The following is a 14669-nucleotide window of genomic DNA, read 5'->3' as shown; positions in this document are numbered from 1 at the left end:
CACGCCAGTGACTATCCTGCAATGAAGAGCAAATTGTTTTGACTACAAGGACATTTTGTCTTAAGTTGCGGTGAATGACTTGCTGACACAACTGTCGAATGACATCAAATGTTTCACTCTTTTTAGAATTGCATACAAAACGGAATCTATTTCATAACATGTAGAGTTAACGTAGAAATTCTAATTTATTGTAAGAAACATTAAAGATGAAGAAATTGAAAATAAAAATTTAATAGACATTAAAAATAAAAAACTGTTCTCGCTTGTTTCAATTTTTTGGGTGGGTAAGAGTTGGATGGTAAGATATTTATAACGACAAGCTTTGGTGTGCCCTCTCCGTTGAACAATTATTAGAATTCGGTACTTGGGTACCAAGAAGAGTGGCGAAATCTACTGAAACCAAGAATACGGAGCATAGAGCAATCCTGCAATCAGTAGCAATACGAAAGTTGAAGGAGTGGTAGCTGGGGAAAAGGAGAGAGGAGAAACATCTTTTCCGCAGAATGACAAGGGAGTGTGAGCGAATCGAGAGAATTTTACCAAAGAAACAAACGTAAAACCAATGGCAGAAGGATGCGTCTGTACCAAACGCGATGCGTCTGTACCAAACGCATCCTTCTGCAGAGAGGAAGAAAGATACCTGGCAAAATATGCTTAGGATATGTAAAAATATCCGTTAATGGCGGTGAAGAGGATACCGCAGAACTAATCCCTGTCATGGTATAGAATGTATACCGCCTAGACAGAACGAGGTCCAAGTAGCTGTGACCCGATAGTTTGGATAATGAGTACTTTTTCATAGAGAGATCATGGCCAGTATTACCCAATCCTCGGTAAGGGTTAATACCAACAGGGGTACACCTAAGGGCGGCTTCATTTAACCGCTGCTATCGATTCTTGTAGTCAAAGCGATTCCGTTCAGAATGGAGGCGAAAGGGGTTATGGTCAGCACATTGAACGATATACAGACGGACTTACAAGTAGGAAGGGAAATAGCGAACCGTGGACTCTATTATATTGGAATACCGACTCTGATGGACTGGCAAACGATCTTGTCATTCTCGCTACAGGTGAATTTCTTAACACTGTATCGGACGTTCTTAGTAGCGCTCTTGGGTGCACGGCTTCTTGGGCCACGGATTGCAGGCTTAGGGTGAAGGCTAAGAAGAAGGAAAAGGTCCTGTTAACAGGATAAAGAGGATTCCGAACTATCCACACTGCAGGGAATTAAGTTGCAATTGGCGTAATCCTCGATAGCAAGTTGCCTTTGCGGCTCTTTACTCATGTCAGATGCTTGTAGGCAGTAAGTGGGGTCTACGGCCTAGGTTGCATTGGTGCTAAGGCCAGTTCTGACTGGCTGCCATGTTTGGTGGCTTGTGACGGATAAAGGGACAAATGTGTGTGATCTAAACAGGTTAAATAGGATTGCCTTGAGATGCATGCCTGGGACTATGGGCACTTCTGCGACAAGGTCACTGGAGGTTATGATGGGAATCCAGCCAATCGGTTTGTTTATTATAGAGTCGACAGACACTGTTCAGACTATTTCAGCTCAACCTCCTTAGCAGAAGCCCAGTCAGACATACCCGTATACCAGACAGCACAGACGGACTTACAAGTAGGAAAGGAATACTGGACCTTGGACTATATTATATTATGATACCGACTCTGACGGAATGTCTGAAGGGTCGGATTAGGTTTACGCAAAATAAAATATTTGCAGATGAATCTAAGTTGGAGAATGGGAGCGGTTGTGGCGTATATTGCGGTGAACTTAACGCCTTTTTGCGATAAGGGCAGGGGAGATTGTGCCATCCAGAGAAATGGATCGATCTAACATCTGACTATCGCTGTAGATATAGTCAAGCAGCATCGAAAGCTTAAATCGTCACCAGTATGAGATGTAAAGTGTGTCGTTGTTGAGAGATTTTAAATTGTCTACAGAGGTGTCATAACCTGGCGTTATGCTGGGTTCCTGGACATGTATCAATACTAAAGTATACCCGTAACTATCGAAAAATTTTCATGAAATTAAGGAGCGTTAAAAAAATACATCGTAAAATCGCTGGAACATATCAGTCGGATGTGAACTAGGTTAGGTTAGACGGACGCTCGAAATTAATACATGGATAGTCAGTTGTCAACGGAAAAGGCACATCTGAATATGGCTATCGGAATTACAGCAGAGCATAATAAGCTAAGTAATCATATGTCTCGTATTGGCATTACGAATGATGACATCTGTCGGTGGTGTTATGAGATTGCAGTAATACTGCAATAAAATGGCCATTTGTCAATAGATTCTCTTGAAATTTGTCAAGAAGGATTTTCTTTTGACTCTCAATATTACTGGTGAACTTCATAGAAATCGTTTCAGATTTGGATAAAGCTCCTATATATATGTTCGTCCGATTTGCAGTTATAATGAAATTAAGCGGTCAATTGTTAACCGATTCTCTTGAAATTCGGTAGGAAGGATTTTCTCTTGACTCTTGACATCGAAATTTCATAGAATTCGTTTCAGATTTAGATATAGCTGCCATATATGTATATCGCCCGATTTTCATTCCTAGAACAATTGCAAGCGCATTTATTGGCCAAAATTGTCAAAACTTTGTTCAGCACTTTCCTCGGCTGGATATGAATTATGCGATTTTGAAACAATACTCTAAAGTTTTCAAGGAAACAGAAAAGAGTATTGCTTCATCCAGCACCATTTCGGAAAGAGATTTTCTTCACGAATCCAACGGTGTCCTCAGAATTTTGAAATTCGCAAAACAAAAGATGTTACAACAATTTCAAACTCACCTCGATATTTTTAGCATTTTTCGGATAATAATTATGCGATTTTGAGCTTGTTTTTTGAAGAAAAAGCATAGGAGTTGCACTAATCCGAATTTTTTGCCATATCCTTCAATACTGCATACTCAACTCGAAAAATTTTTTCTCATCAAAAATTGCAAATTTTCATAAGGGGTTAGCCTTTGCTAAAAAAATGCAAAAAAAAATAAAGTGTGAATTTTTAAGTAATTCTTTTTATTGTACGAATCTTCTTCGAATTTCGAATTGCGGAATGCTGGAAAATTTTCGAAATTCAAAAAAATGAAAGAGTTACAGCGTTTTTGGCCTTGAAAACGACTTTGAATTTTTACGCCCAAAAACAATTGGTTTTAGCGATATTTTTCACAGAAAACTTTACAGTATTGCTTCATGCAGCACCTCTAAGGAAAGAGATTTTCTTCACGAATCCAACGGTGTCCTCAGAATTTTGAAATTCGCAAAACAAAAGATGTTACAGCAATTTCAAACTCACTTCGATTTTTTGCATTTTTCGGATATTAATTATGCGATTTTGAGCTTGTTTTTTTGAAGAAAAAACATAGGAGTTGCACTAATCCCAATTTTTTGCCATAATCTTCAATACTGTATACTCAACTCGAAAAATTTTTTCTTATCAAAAATTGCTAATTTTCATAAGGGGATAGCCTTTGCAAAAAAATGCAAAAAAAATAAAGTGCAAATTTTTAAGTAATTTTGTTTATTGTACGAATCTTCTTCGAATTTCGAATTGCGGAATGCTGGAAAATTTTCGAAATTCAAAAAAATTAAAGAGTTACAGCGTTTTTGACCTTGAAAACGACTTTGAATTTTTACGCCCAAAAACAATTGGTTTTAGTGATATTTTTCACAGAAAACTTTACAGCATTGCTTCATCCTGCACCTCTAAGGAAAGAGATTTTCTTCACGAATACAACGGTGTCATCAGAATTTTGAAATTCGCAAAACAAAAGATGTTACAGCAATTTCAAACTCACTTCGATTTTTTGCATTTTTCGGATATTAATTATGCGATTTTGAGCTTGTTTTTTTGAAGAAAAAACATAGGAGTTGCACTAATCCCAATTTTTTGCCATAATCTTCAATACTGTATACTCAGCCCAAAAATTTTTTTCCCATCAAAAATTGCAAATTTTCATAAGCCTTTTCATTTTAGCCTTTGCTAAAAAAATGCAAAAAAATTAAAATGTGAAATTTTAAGTAATTTTGTTTATTGTACGAATCTTCTTCGAATTTTGAACTACGGAATGCTGGAAAATTTTCGAAATTCGAAAAAATGAAGGAGTTACAGCCTTTTTGGCCTTGAAAACGACCTTGAATTTTTACACCCAAAAACAATTGGTTTTAGCGATATTTTTGACAGAAAACTTTACAGCATTGCTTCATCGTGCACCTCTAAGGAAAGAGATTTTCTTCACGAATCCAACGGTGTCCTCAGAATTTTGAAATTCGCAAAACTAAAAATGTTACAGCAATTTCAAACTCACCTTAACTTTTCTGGCAATTTTCGGATATGAATTATGCGATTTTGAGCTTGTTTTTTGAAGAAACAACATAGGAGTTGCACTTATCCGATTTGTTTGCCATAATCTTCAATACTGTTTACTCAACTCGAAAAATTTTTTCGCATCAAAAATTGCAAATTTTCATAAGGGGTTAGCCTTTGCTAAAAAATGCAAAAAAAAAAATAAAATGTGAAATTTTGAGTAATTTTGTTTATTGTACGAATCTTCTTCGAATTTCGAATTGCGGAATGCTGGAAAATTTTCGAAATTCGAAAAAATGAAGGAGTTACAGCCTTTTTGGCCTTGAAAACGACCTTGAATTTTTACACCCAAAAACAATTGGTTTTAGCGATATTTTTGACAGAAAACTTTACAGCATTGCTTCATCGTGCACCTCTAAGGAAAGAGATTTTCTTCACGAATCCAACGGTGTCCTCAGAATTTTGAAATTCGCAAAACTAAAAATGTTACAGCAATTTCAAACTCACCTTAACTTTTCTGGCAATTTTCGGATATGAATTATGCGATTTTGAGTTTGTTTTTTGAAGAAACAACATAGGAGTTGCACTTATCCGATTTTTTTGCCATAATCTTCAATACTGTTTACTCAACTCGAAAAATTTTTTCGCATCAAAAATTGCAAATTTTCATAAGGGGTTAGCCTTTGCTAAAAAAATGCAAAAAAAAAATAAAATGTGAAATTTTGAGTAATTCTGTTTATTGTACGAATCTTCTTCGAATTTCGAATTGCGGAATGCTGGAAATTTTTCGAAATTCAAAAAAATTAAAGAGTTACTGCGTGTTTGGCCTTGAAAACGATCTTGAATTTCTACACCCAAAAACAATTGGTTTTAGTGATATTTTTCACAGAAAACTTTACAGCATTGCTTCATCCTGCACCTCTAAGGAAAGAGATTTTCTTCACGAATCCAACGGTGTCCTCAGAATTTTGAAATTCGCAAAACAAAAGATGTTACAGCAATTTCAAACTCACTTCGATTTTTTGCATTTTTCGGATATTAATTATGCGATTTTGAGCTTGTTTTTTTGAAGAAAAAACATAGGAGTTGCACTAATCCCAATTTTTTGTCATAATCTTCAATACTGTATACTCAGCCCAAAAATTTTTTTCGCATCAAAAATTGCAAATTTTCATAAGGGGTTAGCCTTTGCTAAAAAAATGCAAAAAAATTAAAATGTGAAATTTTAAGTAATTTTGTTTATTGTACGAATCTTCTTCGAATTTCGAATTGCGGAATGCTGGAAAATTTTCGAAATTCGAAAAAATGAAGGAGTTACAGCCTTTTTGGCCTTGAAAACGACCTTGAATTTTTATGCCCAAAAACAATTAGTTTTAGCGATATTTTTGACAGAAAACTTTACAGTATTGCTTCATGCAGCACCTCTGCGGAAAGAGATTTTCTTCACGAATCCAACGGTGTCTGAAAAATTCTAAAGTTTGCAAAACTAATGAGGTTACAACAATTGCAAACTTACGTTGGTTTTTTGGAATTTTTATACCCTACACCACTAAAGTGGTACAGGGTATTATAACTTATTGCATTTGTTTGTAACACCCAAAAGAAAGAGAGATAGACCCGTTGATAAGTATACCGATCGACTCAGAATCACTTTCTGATTCGATTAAGGTCTGTCTGTCCGTCTGTCCATATTAATTTGTGTTTGTACACAGATCGCAGCTTTCGTCTTCAAATTTGGTACAGCATGTTTTTCGGTCTAGACACGAAGCCTATTGAAATTGGAAAAAATCGGTTCAGATAGTCATTTGTTAACCGATTCTCTCAAAATTTAGCTAGAAGGATTTTCCTATGTCTTTTAATATTACTGGTGAATTTCATAGAAATCGGTTCAGATAATGAGATCTAAAGATGCCATATATGCATTCCGCCCGATTTCCACTTTTAGGTTCACTGCAAGCACATTAATTGACCAATATTGCCACTGTTGTGCTTAACTCTTTCCTCGATGCCTACCACAATATCTTAGAACTTTGGTCAAAATCGGTTCAGATTTAGATGTAGCTCCCATATTTAAATTCATCATATTTTGGCTAATTTGCAATAATGTTGTCATTTGTCTACCGTATTTATTACAATTTGAATATATTTGATCGAAATTTGATACGGATTGTTTAATAATCCATCTGAAAACATCCGTCGGGGACCATCAAAATTGGTTCAGAATTAAATATAGTTTACACTTTGTACCTAAAGTGTAGGTGCAGGGTATTAGAAGGTCGGCACCGCCCGACTTTTGCCTTTTCTTACTTTGTCGAATGGCGAGAGCCATAAGAAAACCTTTATTGCCAAGTTTCTAGAACATATATATGGAAGCTATATCTAAATCTGAACCGATTTTTTCCAATTTTAATAGGCTTCGTCTCTAGGCCGAAAAACACAACTGTACCAAATTTGAAGACAAATTAACATGGACAGACAGACAGATATAGCTAAATCGAATTGGTGAGTGATTCTGAGTCGATCCCTATACCTATTAATGGGTCTATCTCTCTTCCTTTTGGGTGTTACAAATAAATGCACTAAGTTATAATACCCTGTACGACAGTGGTGGTGTAGGGTATAAAAATTTAAAAAACCAAAGTAAGTTTGCATTTGCTGTAACATCCTTAGTTTTGCAAACTTCAGAATTTTCAGACACCGTTGGATTCGTGAAGAAAATCTCTTTCCGTAGAAGTGCTGGATAAAGCAATACTGTAAAGTTTTCTGTCAAAAATATCGCTAAAACCATTTGTTTTTGGGCGTAAAAATTCAAGGTCGATTTCAAGGCCAAAAACGCTGTAACTCTTTCATTTTTTTTGAATTTCGAAAATTTTCCCGCTTTCCGCAGTTCAAAATTCGAAGAAGATTCGTACAATAAACAGAATTACTCAAAATTTCACATTTTATTTTTTTTTTGCATTTTTTTAGCAAAGGCTAACCCCTTATGAAAATTTTGCAATTTTGCAATTTCTGCCAAATTTAGAGAGAATCGTTAGTTAACAAATAAGCACTGTGCTGCAATATTTCTCAAAATCGGACGAACATATGTATGGGAGCTATATCCAAATCTGAACCGATTTCTATGTAGTTCACCAGTAATGTTGAAAGTCTAAAGAAAATCCTTCCTGCCAAATTTCAAGAGAATTGGTTAACAAATGACCATTTCATTGCATTACTGCCAACCGGACGAACATATATATGGGAGCTATATCCAAATCTGAACCGATTTTTTCCAATTTCAATAGGCTTTGTCTCTAGGCCTTAAAACATGCCCGTACCAAATTTGAAGACGATCGGATGAAAATTGCGACCTGTAGTTTGTACACAAATTATCATGGACAGATAGACGGACATTGCTAAATCGAATCGGAAAGTGATTCTGATTCGATTGGTATACTTTACAATGGGTCTATCCCTCTTCCTTTTGGGTGTTACAAACAAATGCACTTAGCTATAATACACTGTACCACAGTAGTGGTGTAGGGTATAACAAATAGGTTTAACAAATCGAGTGACATTTTTAACCTTCGGCGCGTTTCTTTTATCATTTTTATACCCTCCACCATAGGATGGGGGGTATACTAATTTCATCATTCTGTTTGTAACTACTCGAAATATTCGTCTGAGACCCCATAAAGTATATATATTCTTGATCGTCGCGACATTTTATGTCGATCTAGCCATGTCCGTCCGTCCGTCCGTCCGTCCGTCCGTTCGTCTGTCTGTCGAAAGCAGGCTAACTTCCAAAGGAGTAAAGCTAGCCGCTTGAAATTTTGCACAAATACTTCTTATTAGTGTAGGTCGGTTGGTATTGTAAATGGGCTAAATCGGTCCATGTTTTGATATAGCTGCCATATAAACCGATCTTGGGTCTTGGCTTGAGCCTCTAGAGTGCGCAATTCTTATCCGATTGGAATGAAATTTTTCCCGAGGTGTTTTGTTATGATATACAACAACCGTGCCAAGTATGGTTCAAATCGATATAGCTGCCATATAAACCGATCTTGGGTCTTGACTTCTTGAGCCTCTAGAGTGCGCAATTCTTATCCGATTGGAATGAAGTTTTGCACGATGTGTTTTGTTATGATATCCAATAACTGTGCCAAGTATGGTTCAAATCGGTCGATAACCCGATATAGCTGTCATTTAAACCGATCTTGGGTCTTGACTTCTTGAGCCTTTAGAGTGCGCAATTCTTATCCGATCGGAATGAAATTTTGCATGACGTGTTTTGTTATGATATCCAACAACTGTGCCAAGTATGGTTCAAATCGATTCATAACCGATCTTGGGTCTTGACTTCTTGAGCTTCTAGAGGGCGCAATTCCTATCCGATTTGGCTGAATTTTTGCAAGACGTATTTTATTCTTACTTTTAACAACTGTGTCAAATAAGGTTCAAATCGGTTCATAACCTGATATAGCTGCCATATAAACCGATCTGGGATCTTGACTTCTTGAGCCTCTAGAGGTCGCAATTATTATCCGATTTGCCTGAAATGTTGTGCGACGGATCCTCTCATAACCATCAACATACGTGTTTATTATGGTCTGAATCGGTCTATAGCCCGATACAGCTCCCATATAAATCAATCTCTCTATTTTACTTCTTGAGCCCCCAAAGGGCGCAATTCTTATTCGAATTGGCTGACATTTTACACAGGTCACCAACATATAATTTAATTGTGGTCCAAACCGGACCATATCTTGATATCGCTCTAATAGCAGAGCAAATCTTTTCTTATTTCCTTTTTTGCCTAAGAAGAGATGCCGGGAAAAGAACTCGACAAATGCGATCCATGGTGGAGGGTATATAAGATTCGGCCCGGCCGAACTTAGCACGCTTTTACTTATTCATAATGAAAAAGCACCCCAAATTTGGGGCCTTTTTTCATTTTCAATTTTGGGGCTCAATTTTTTTAAGCCCACTGTCATGCGCCAATTTTTTTCATAAATAATTTTTAATTTCCATACAAGGACGACATTATAATATTCTGCCAAACTTGGTATTCATTTCTCCTTGTAAGTAATATTATTCTCAAATATAGATTTTGGATATGCCTTACATTCTGCCATATTCTACCCATATCTACCCTCCATATATGATGAAACAATATAATTACTCATTTCGAGTTAATGAGACATTTATCTTAATTAGATTTCCTTTTTGAGGCCGGACGTACATACCACAGCATGACCTCCTTACAAACAGAGTTTCCTTTTGGGGCAACAACATGAAAGGATACTCAGTTTGCTGGTAATTTGGGGGCATCTATTATCATGTCATTAACTTTAGTATTATGAAGATATCACTTGCCAAAGTACAACAAACACTATACAAAGTAGTTTGGTCCATGATACTAGGACATTGCTATATACAAGGTTTCTGATGGTAGCACACTGATAGGTGCACATTCAAAAGCAATTAAGTGACCAGGACATGAGATTTTATCATTTTATCTCATAATCGTTAACTTCAAATTATTGTCTTTTTAGTAGAAGTTTTAATAAGAATGATGAGTAGTTATGTTGTCATTATCAAACATCAAAGGAAAGGACAAAAATATGACAACATATGACTATATGACAGCTATATCTAAATACAGTTCGATCTTTACCATATTTGGGTCGGATGGCAGGTGGCTTAAAACTTCTTACTGTTTCAAATTTCAGCTAAATCGGACAAAAAATAAAGCTTTTATTCGCTTCAGACCCTTTATCGGGAGATCGATCTATATGGCAGCTATATCTAAATAAAGTCAGATCTAATCCATATCTGAGTCAGACATCGGGAGACTTTAAATAACCCACTGTTTCAAATTTCAGCGAAATCGGTCAAAAAATAAAGCTTTTTTGGGCTTCAGACCCTTTACGGCAGATCGGTCTATATGGTAGCTATATCTAAATATAGTCCGATCTAAACCATATTTGGGTCCTATGTTGAGAGACGTAAAACTACTCAATGTTTCAAATTTCAGCTAAATCGGATAAAAAATAAAGCTTTTATTCGCTTCAGACCCTTTATCGGGATATAGGTCCGTATAGCAGCTATATCTAAATATAGTCCAATCCGAACCATAATTGGGACGGATGTCGGGAGAACTAAGACTACATTCTGTTTCAAATTTCAGCGAAATCGGTTAAAAAATAAAGCTTTTACAGGCTTCAGACCCTTAATCGGGAGATCGGTCTATATGGCAGCTATATCTAAATATAGTCCGATCTGAACCATATTTGGGCCCTATGTTAGGAGGCAAAAAACTACCCAATGTTTTAAATTTCAGCGAAATCGGTTAAAAAATAAAGCTTTTATGGGCTTCAGACCCTTAATCGGGAGATCGATCTATATGGCAGCTATATCTAAATATAGTCCGATCTGAACCACATTTGGGTCCTACGTTAGTAGGCGTAAAACTACCCAATGTTTAAAATTTCAGCGGAATCGGTTAAAAAATAAAGCTTTTATGGGCTTAAGACCCTTTTTCTGGGGATCGGTCTATATGGCAGCTATTCCTAAATATAGTCCGATTTAATCCATATTTAGGTCAAATATCAGGAGACTTAAGAAAATTTCAGCGAAATCGGGTATTAAATAAAGCTTTTATGGGCTTCAGACCCTTTATCTGGGGATCGGTCTATATGGCAGCTATTTATAAATATAGTCCGATATGGACCATATTTGGGTCAGGTTTCCGGAAGCCCAAAACTACTCACTGTTTCTAATTTCAGCGAAATTGGATGAAAAATAAAGCATTTATGGGCACTAGACCCTTTATCGGAAAATTGGTCTATATAGCAGCTATATTCAAATATAGTCCGATTTGGCCCGTTCAAGAACTTAACCAGCGTGCATCAAAAAGACGTATCTGTGCCAAATTTCAGCTCATTATCTCAGTTTTTAAAGCTTTAGAGTGATTACAACAGATGGACCGACAGACACACGGACATCGTTAAATCGTCTTCGAATTTTACGACGATCCGAAATATATATACTTTGTTGGATCAGAAATAGATATTCCGATGTGTTGCAAACGGAATAAGTAAATGAATATACCCCCCTGGTGGTGGGTATAAAAAAGTTAAAAGTACAAAAATTAGGTGGTAGATCGTTCCACAATCGAACTGCGTGTATAAAAAACTGTCTATTTGAAACTAAGTATCTGGTTCCGGGGTTACTACAGGAGGAAGCAGATTATCTGGCGCCCCACCTGGCAAATATTTTCACAGCGTGTCTGGGACTTGCATATGTTCCGAAAGCCTGGCATGAGGCAAGGGTGGTTTTTATACCCAAGCCCGACAAGGCAAGTTATGCGACACCAACCCACCTACAGACTCGTAAGCCTTACGTCCTTTCTACTCAAAACCATGGAACGTATTGTGGACACTATGATAAAGAGTAGGACATCCACGCACTCCACAGGGGGGCATTTTATCGCCACAACTATGGATGACTACCATAAATTACCTATTACGGATGCTGATTGAGGAGGCATTCTTCTACCATTGCACAGCTCACTAATTAGTCTGCAGTTGGAAGCATGTAATCTTTTTTGGGGCTGACTGGACTGATGAGATGCCTTGGTTGACATTGAAATCGCGATCTGCATCTCCCAATACATTACAACACACCACATATGCCTTACCTTTTTAAAAAGGTTTCTATTTTGCTTCCTATTCTAAATAGAAGCAAAATCAAAGCCTATTGGTTTCAGCTAGACAAATAAATTCAACAACTATATGAAACAACCAAAATAAAATAGCGAAAAAATCTGATAATTGGTTTTAATTTGATTTTGCCATTCACAATAGAGAATTTCTGCTTCTGAAAAACATATCATGGCAATTCCGACGACAGATGTTTTAATTAAGCCTGTTCTGGTAATATATCCAGAACTTCATTGTCCTGGATATATGTAATTTTTTATTTTCATATAGTACTAAAATAAAACACAGCTATAGTTGCTTGTACAATGCCTTAACGAATAGCGCAAAGTTGCCCAAAACAACCTATAAATCATACAAATGACAGCATGCTGGCGCTTTTCAAGAATTATCAGTAATCGTTATCGAAGACAATTATGAAATCGATTACTAATAACAAACTCCCACAGCTGTTTGGATGCGAAAATAAAAAAAGTTATAAAGCAAATTGAAACATTTTTATATTTCTATGTATCAAACATTCAGAACATGCCGATCACAAACAAAGAGAAGCTTGGCCTTATGGATCTCCTAGAGCCACCAATTCTAATACAGGTAGCGAGAAGTGTCACAAAAAATGTTGTAGACATATCTACGCCTGAAGGTAAGTAGCCGGTATTTTTTGCATACCCTTTACTTATGCCTATTTCTGTTTTTGTTTTCTCGTAGAAGCCCTGGAGTATATACTCACGCACTCGTCAGACTGTCTGACGTTGCTAAATAAAAAGGCCATAACAAAAGAGATTTTATTTAGATATCTACATCGAAAAAAGATATCCATAAGCAGTGATATCACCAAAGCCATATTGGTGAACAAGGTCATAGAGTATTGGAATGATACAACAAACTTAATGCCTGAAATAGAAGCTAAAACAGAGGATAGTACTGAATATCCTGCCTTAGCTGAATCAGCTATTGGTGATTCAAATGTGCTGAGCAATAAGCATATACCAACCATTACGTCAATTGCCTCGGATCAGTCAGAATTCCCAATAAATTTGTTGGCTCGCAAATTTTCCGAATGGTTTTTCAACAACTACAACCAGCACACATTAAAGCATGAAGATTTCTGGCAGGATGCTAGACTCTTATTACAAATAACAGCCAGTGATGGCAGTGACCTTCAAGACTGTGATAGCTCATGCTCAACATTAGAAACGCTCTATGAAACTCAACAACGTTTTGGTTTCTTCTTCAATCCCAATTTATCACATTCTGGTGTGCAGGGACGTATGGATGTGCATGGATTGGTGTTGGTTTTGGCATGTGGTACCTTGCACACCCATGTGGACTGTGTTGGTATATTTGAATGTATCTTTGGCTTATTACGTGATCCATTCTCCGAGAACAATTGGAAAACAAAAACTATAAAATTAATGTTAAGAAGCAAGGGAGCGCCGAGTATACCATCTTTACAAGAAAGTGACACATTGAGGGAGGCTTTAACTTTACCCGTACCTGAAGGAGATTTGACTTAAACTAAATAAATCTATGTAAATATATTATTGTTTTGTATATATATGAATGTATTTTGGAATTCCTAGGAGATAAGTGAAGCTCTTAAAATATTGTTGTTGTTGTAGCAGTTTGTTGTGTTCTATCGTACATCCGTTTGATTCTGTTGAGTGTCAAGATCCAGGAACTTTGCGACTAAGAAGGGCGTCCAGAAGGATCTGGGTCTGGCTGGGCCGTTAAAAAGGGGACGTGTAGCGTGTAGTCCCTGGTCACAATAAGGATATACATCTTGCACGTCGGCATCAATCCTTGCTCTAATAGGAGTTGAGGCGGCTGCATCTGTCTACACTTAATTGAGCCAGAACTACTCTGGTTTGCCTGAATAGGTCAATTACTTCAGGTGCAATGGGAGGCGGTCGTTCTCCAAGGACTACATTCATCCGGTAGCTATTTACCGTATCTGCTACCGTGTCTGCATGAATGTTTTCTAGACCCGCTTGATCTAGAGGTTCTCTCTTGTAGCGCTGAACCTCACGTTCTAGATCGTGTAGGTCTACCTTAAGGCTTCTGGGCGGTAGATATCTATCCACAAGATTATGATTTGGATGGTCACTGCGTTAACAGTCCAAAAGGTATTGCTTGGACAGCATGTAGTTATGTCTTTGCACTGGTAGGATCTTTGTCTCCTGATGTAGGTGGTCCACTTGAGAACTGAGGAGACAGCCCGTCGCAGTTCGGACAGATATGAATATTATTCCACTGCATGTCACAGAACTGACAAGACCACAAAGGCGCTGCATAACTTACCACAGACCGGCCAATTGCTTTGTACGTGGTCAACAAGGTTTCTTTGTCTGCACCCCAAGTGCTGCCAGCAAGTGACTTGAGGACCTTATTTGTATACCCAGTTTAATCCCATGGCAGCCGGTTGTACGCACCGGATTGACCCAATGGAACTCTTCATCGGCAAGGGCTGCCGCCTCAGTGTCCGCGGTCGTCTTTTTTCGTCATGGGAGAGGCACATCACGAAGTGCCTTCTCTGCACGCTTCTGGTCCGTGCCGGGATTGAAAAGAACCCCGGACCCTGGTTCTGTTCGGTTTGCCAGAACCACCTCCATCATCTGTCGGTGAGGTGTAACCGGTGCATGGAG

General features: G+C 37.4%; 1 protein-coding gene across 1 annotated transcript; it reads left to right on the top strand.

Annotated features, from left to right (window-relative positions):
* Positions 1-12476: 12476 nt before the first annotated feature.
* Positions 12477-13582, top strand: LOC106082670 (uncharacterized protein C3orf38 homolog). The gene is made up of 2 exons (XM_013245321.2): positions 12477-12667; positions 12733-13582. Exons 1-2 carry the CDS (start codon positions 12553-12555, stop codon positions 13539-13541), a joined length of 924 nt encoding a protein of 307 aa, XP_013100775.2. The 5' UTR covers positions 12477-12552; the 3' UTR covers positions 13542-13582.
* Positions 13583-14669: the final 1087 nt, after the last annotated feature.

This window comes from Stomoxys calcitrans, chromosome 4 (assembly GCF_963082655.1).
Source record: "Stomoxys calcitrans chromosome 4, idStoCalc2.1, whole genome shotgun sequence".
NCBI lineage: Eukaryota > Metazoa > Arthropoda > Insecta > Diptera > Muscidae > Stomoxys > Stomoxys calcitrans.
The sequence above is the reverse complement of the archived record's forward strand: the minus strand, read 5'-3'. Positions and strand labels throughout refer to the sequence as shown.

What these genes read in the sequence shown, in the direction of transcription:
- LOC106082670 (XM_013245321.2), top strand. Translation starts at nt 12,553, where the DNA reads ATGCCGATCACAAACAAAGAGAAGCTTGGCCTTATGGATCTCCTAGAG. An exon ending in AGACATATCTACGCCTGAAG is followed by an intron (nt 12,668 to 12,732) that starts GTAAGTAGCCGG and finishes GTTTTCTCGTAG; the next exon opens with AAGCCCTGGAGTATATACTC.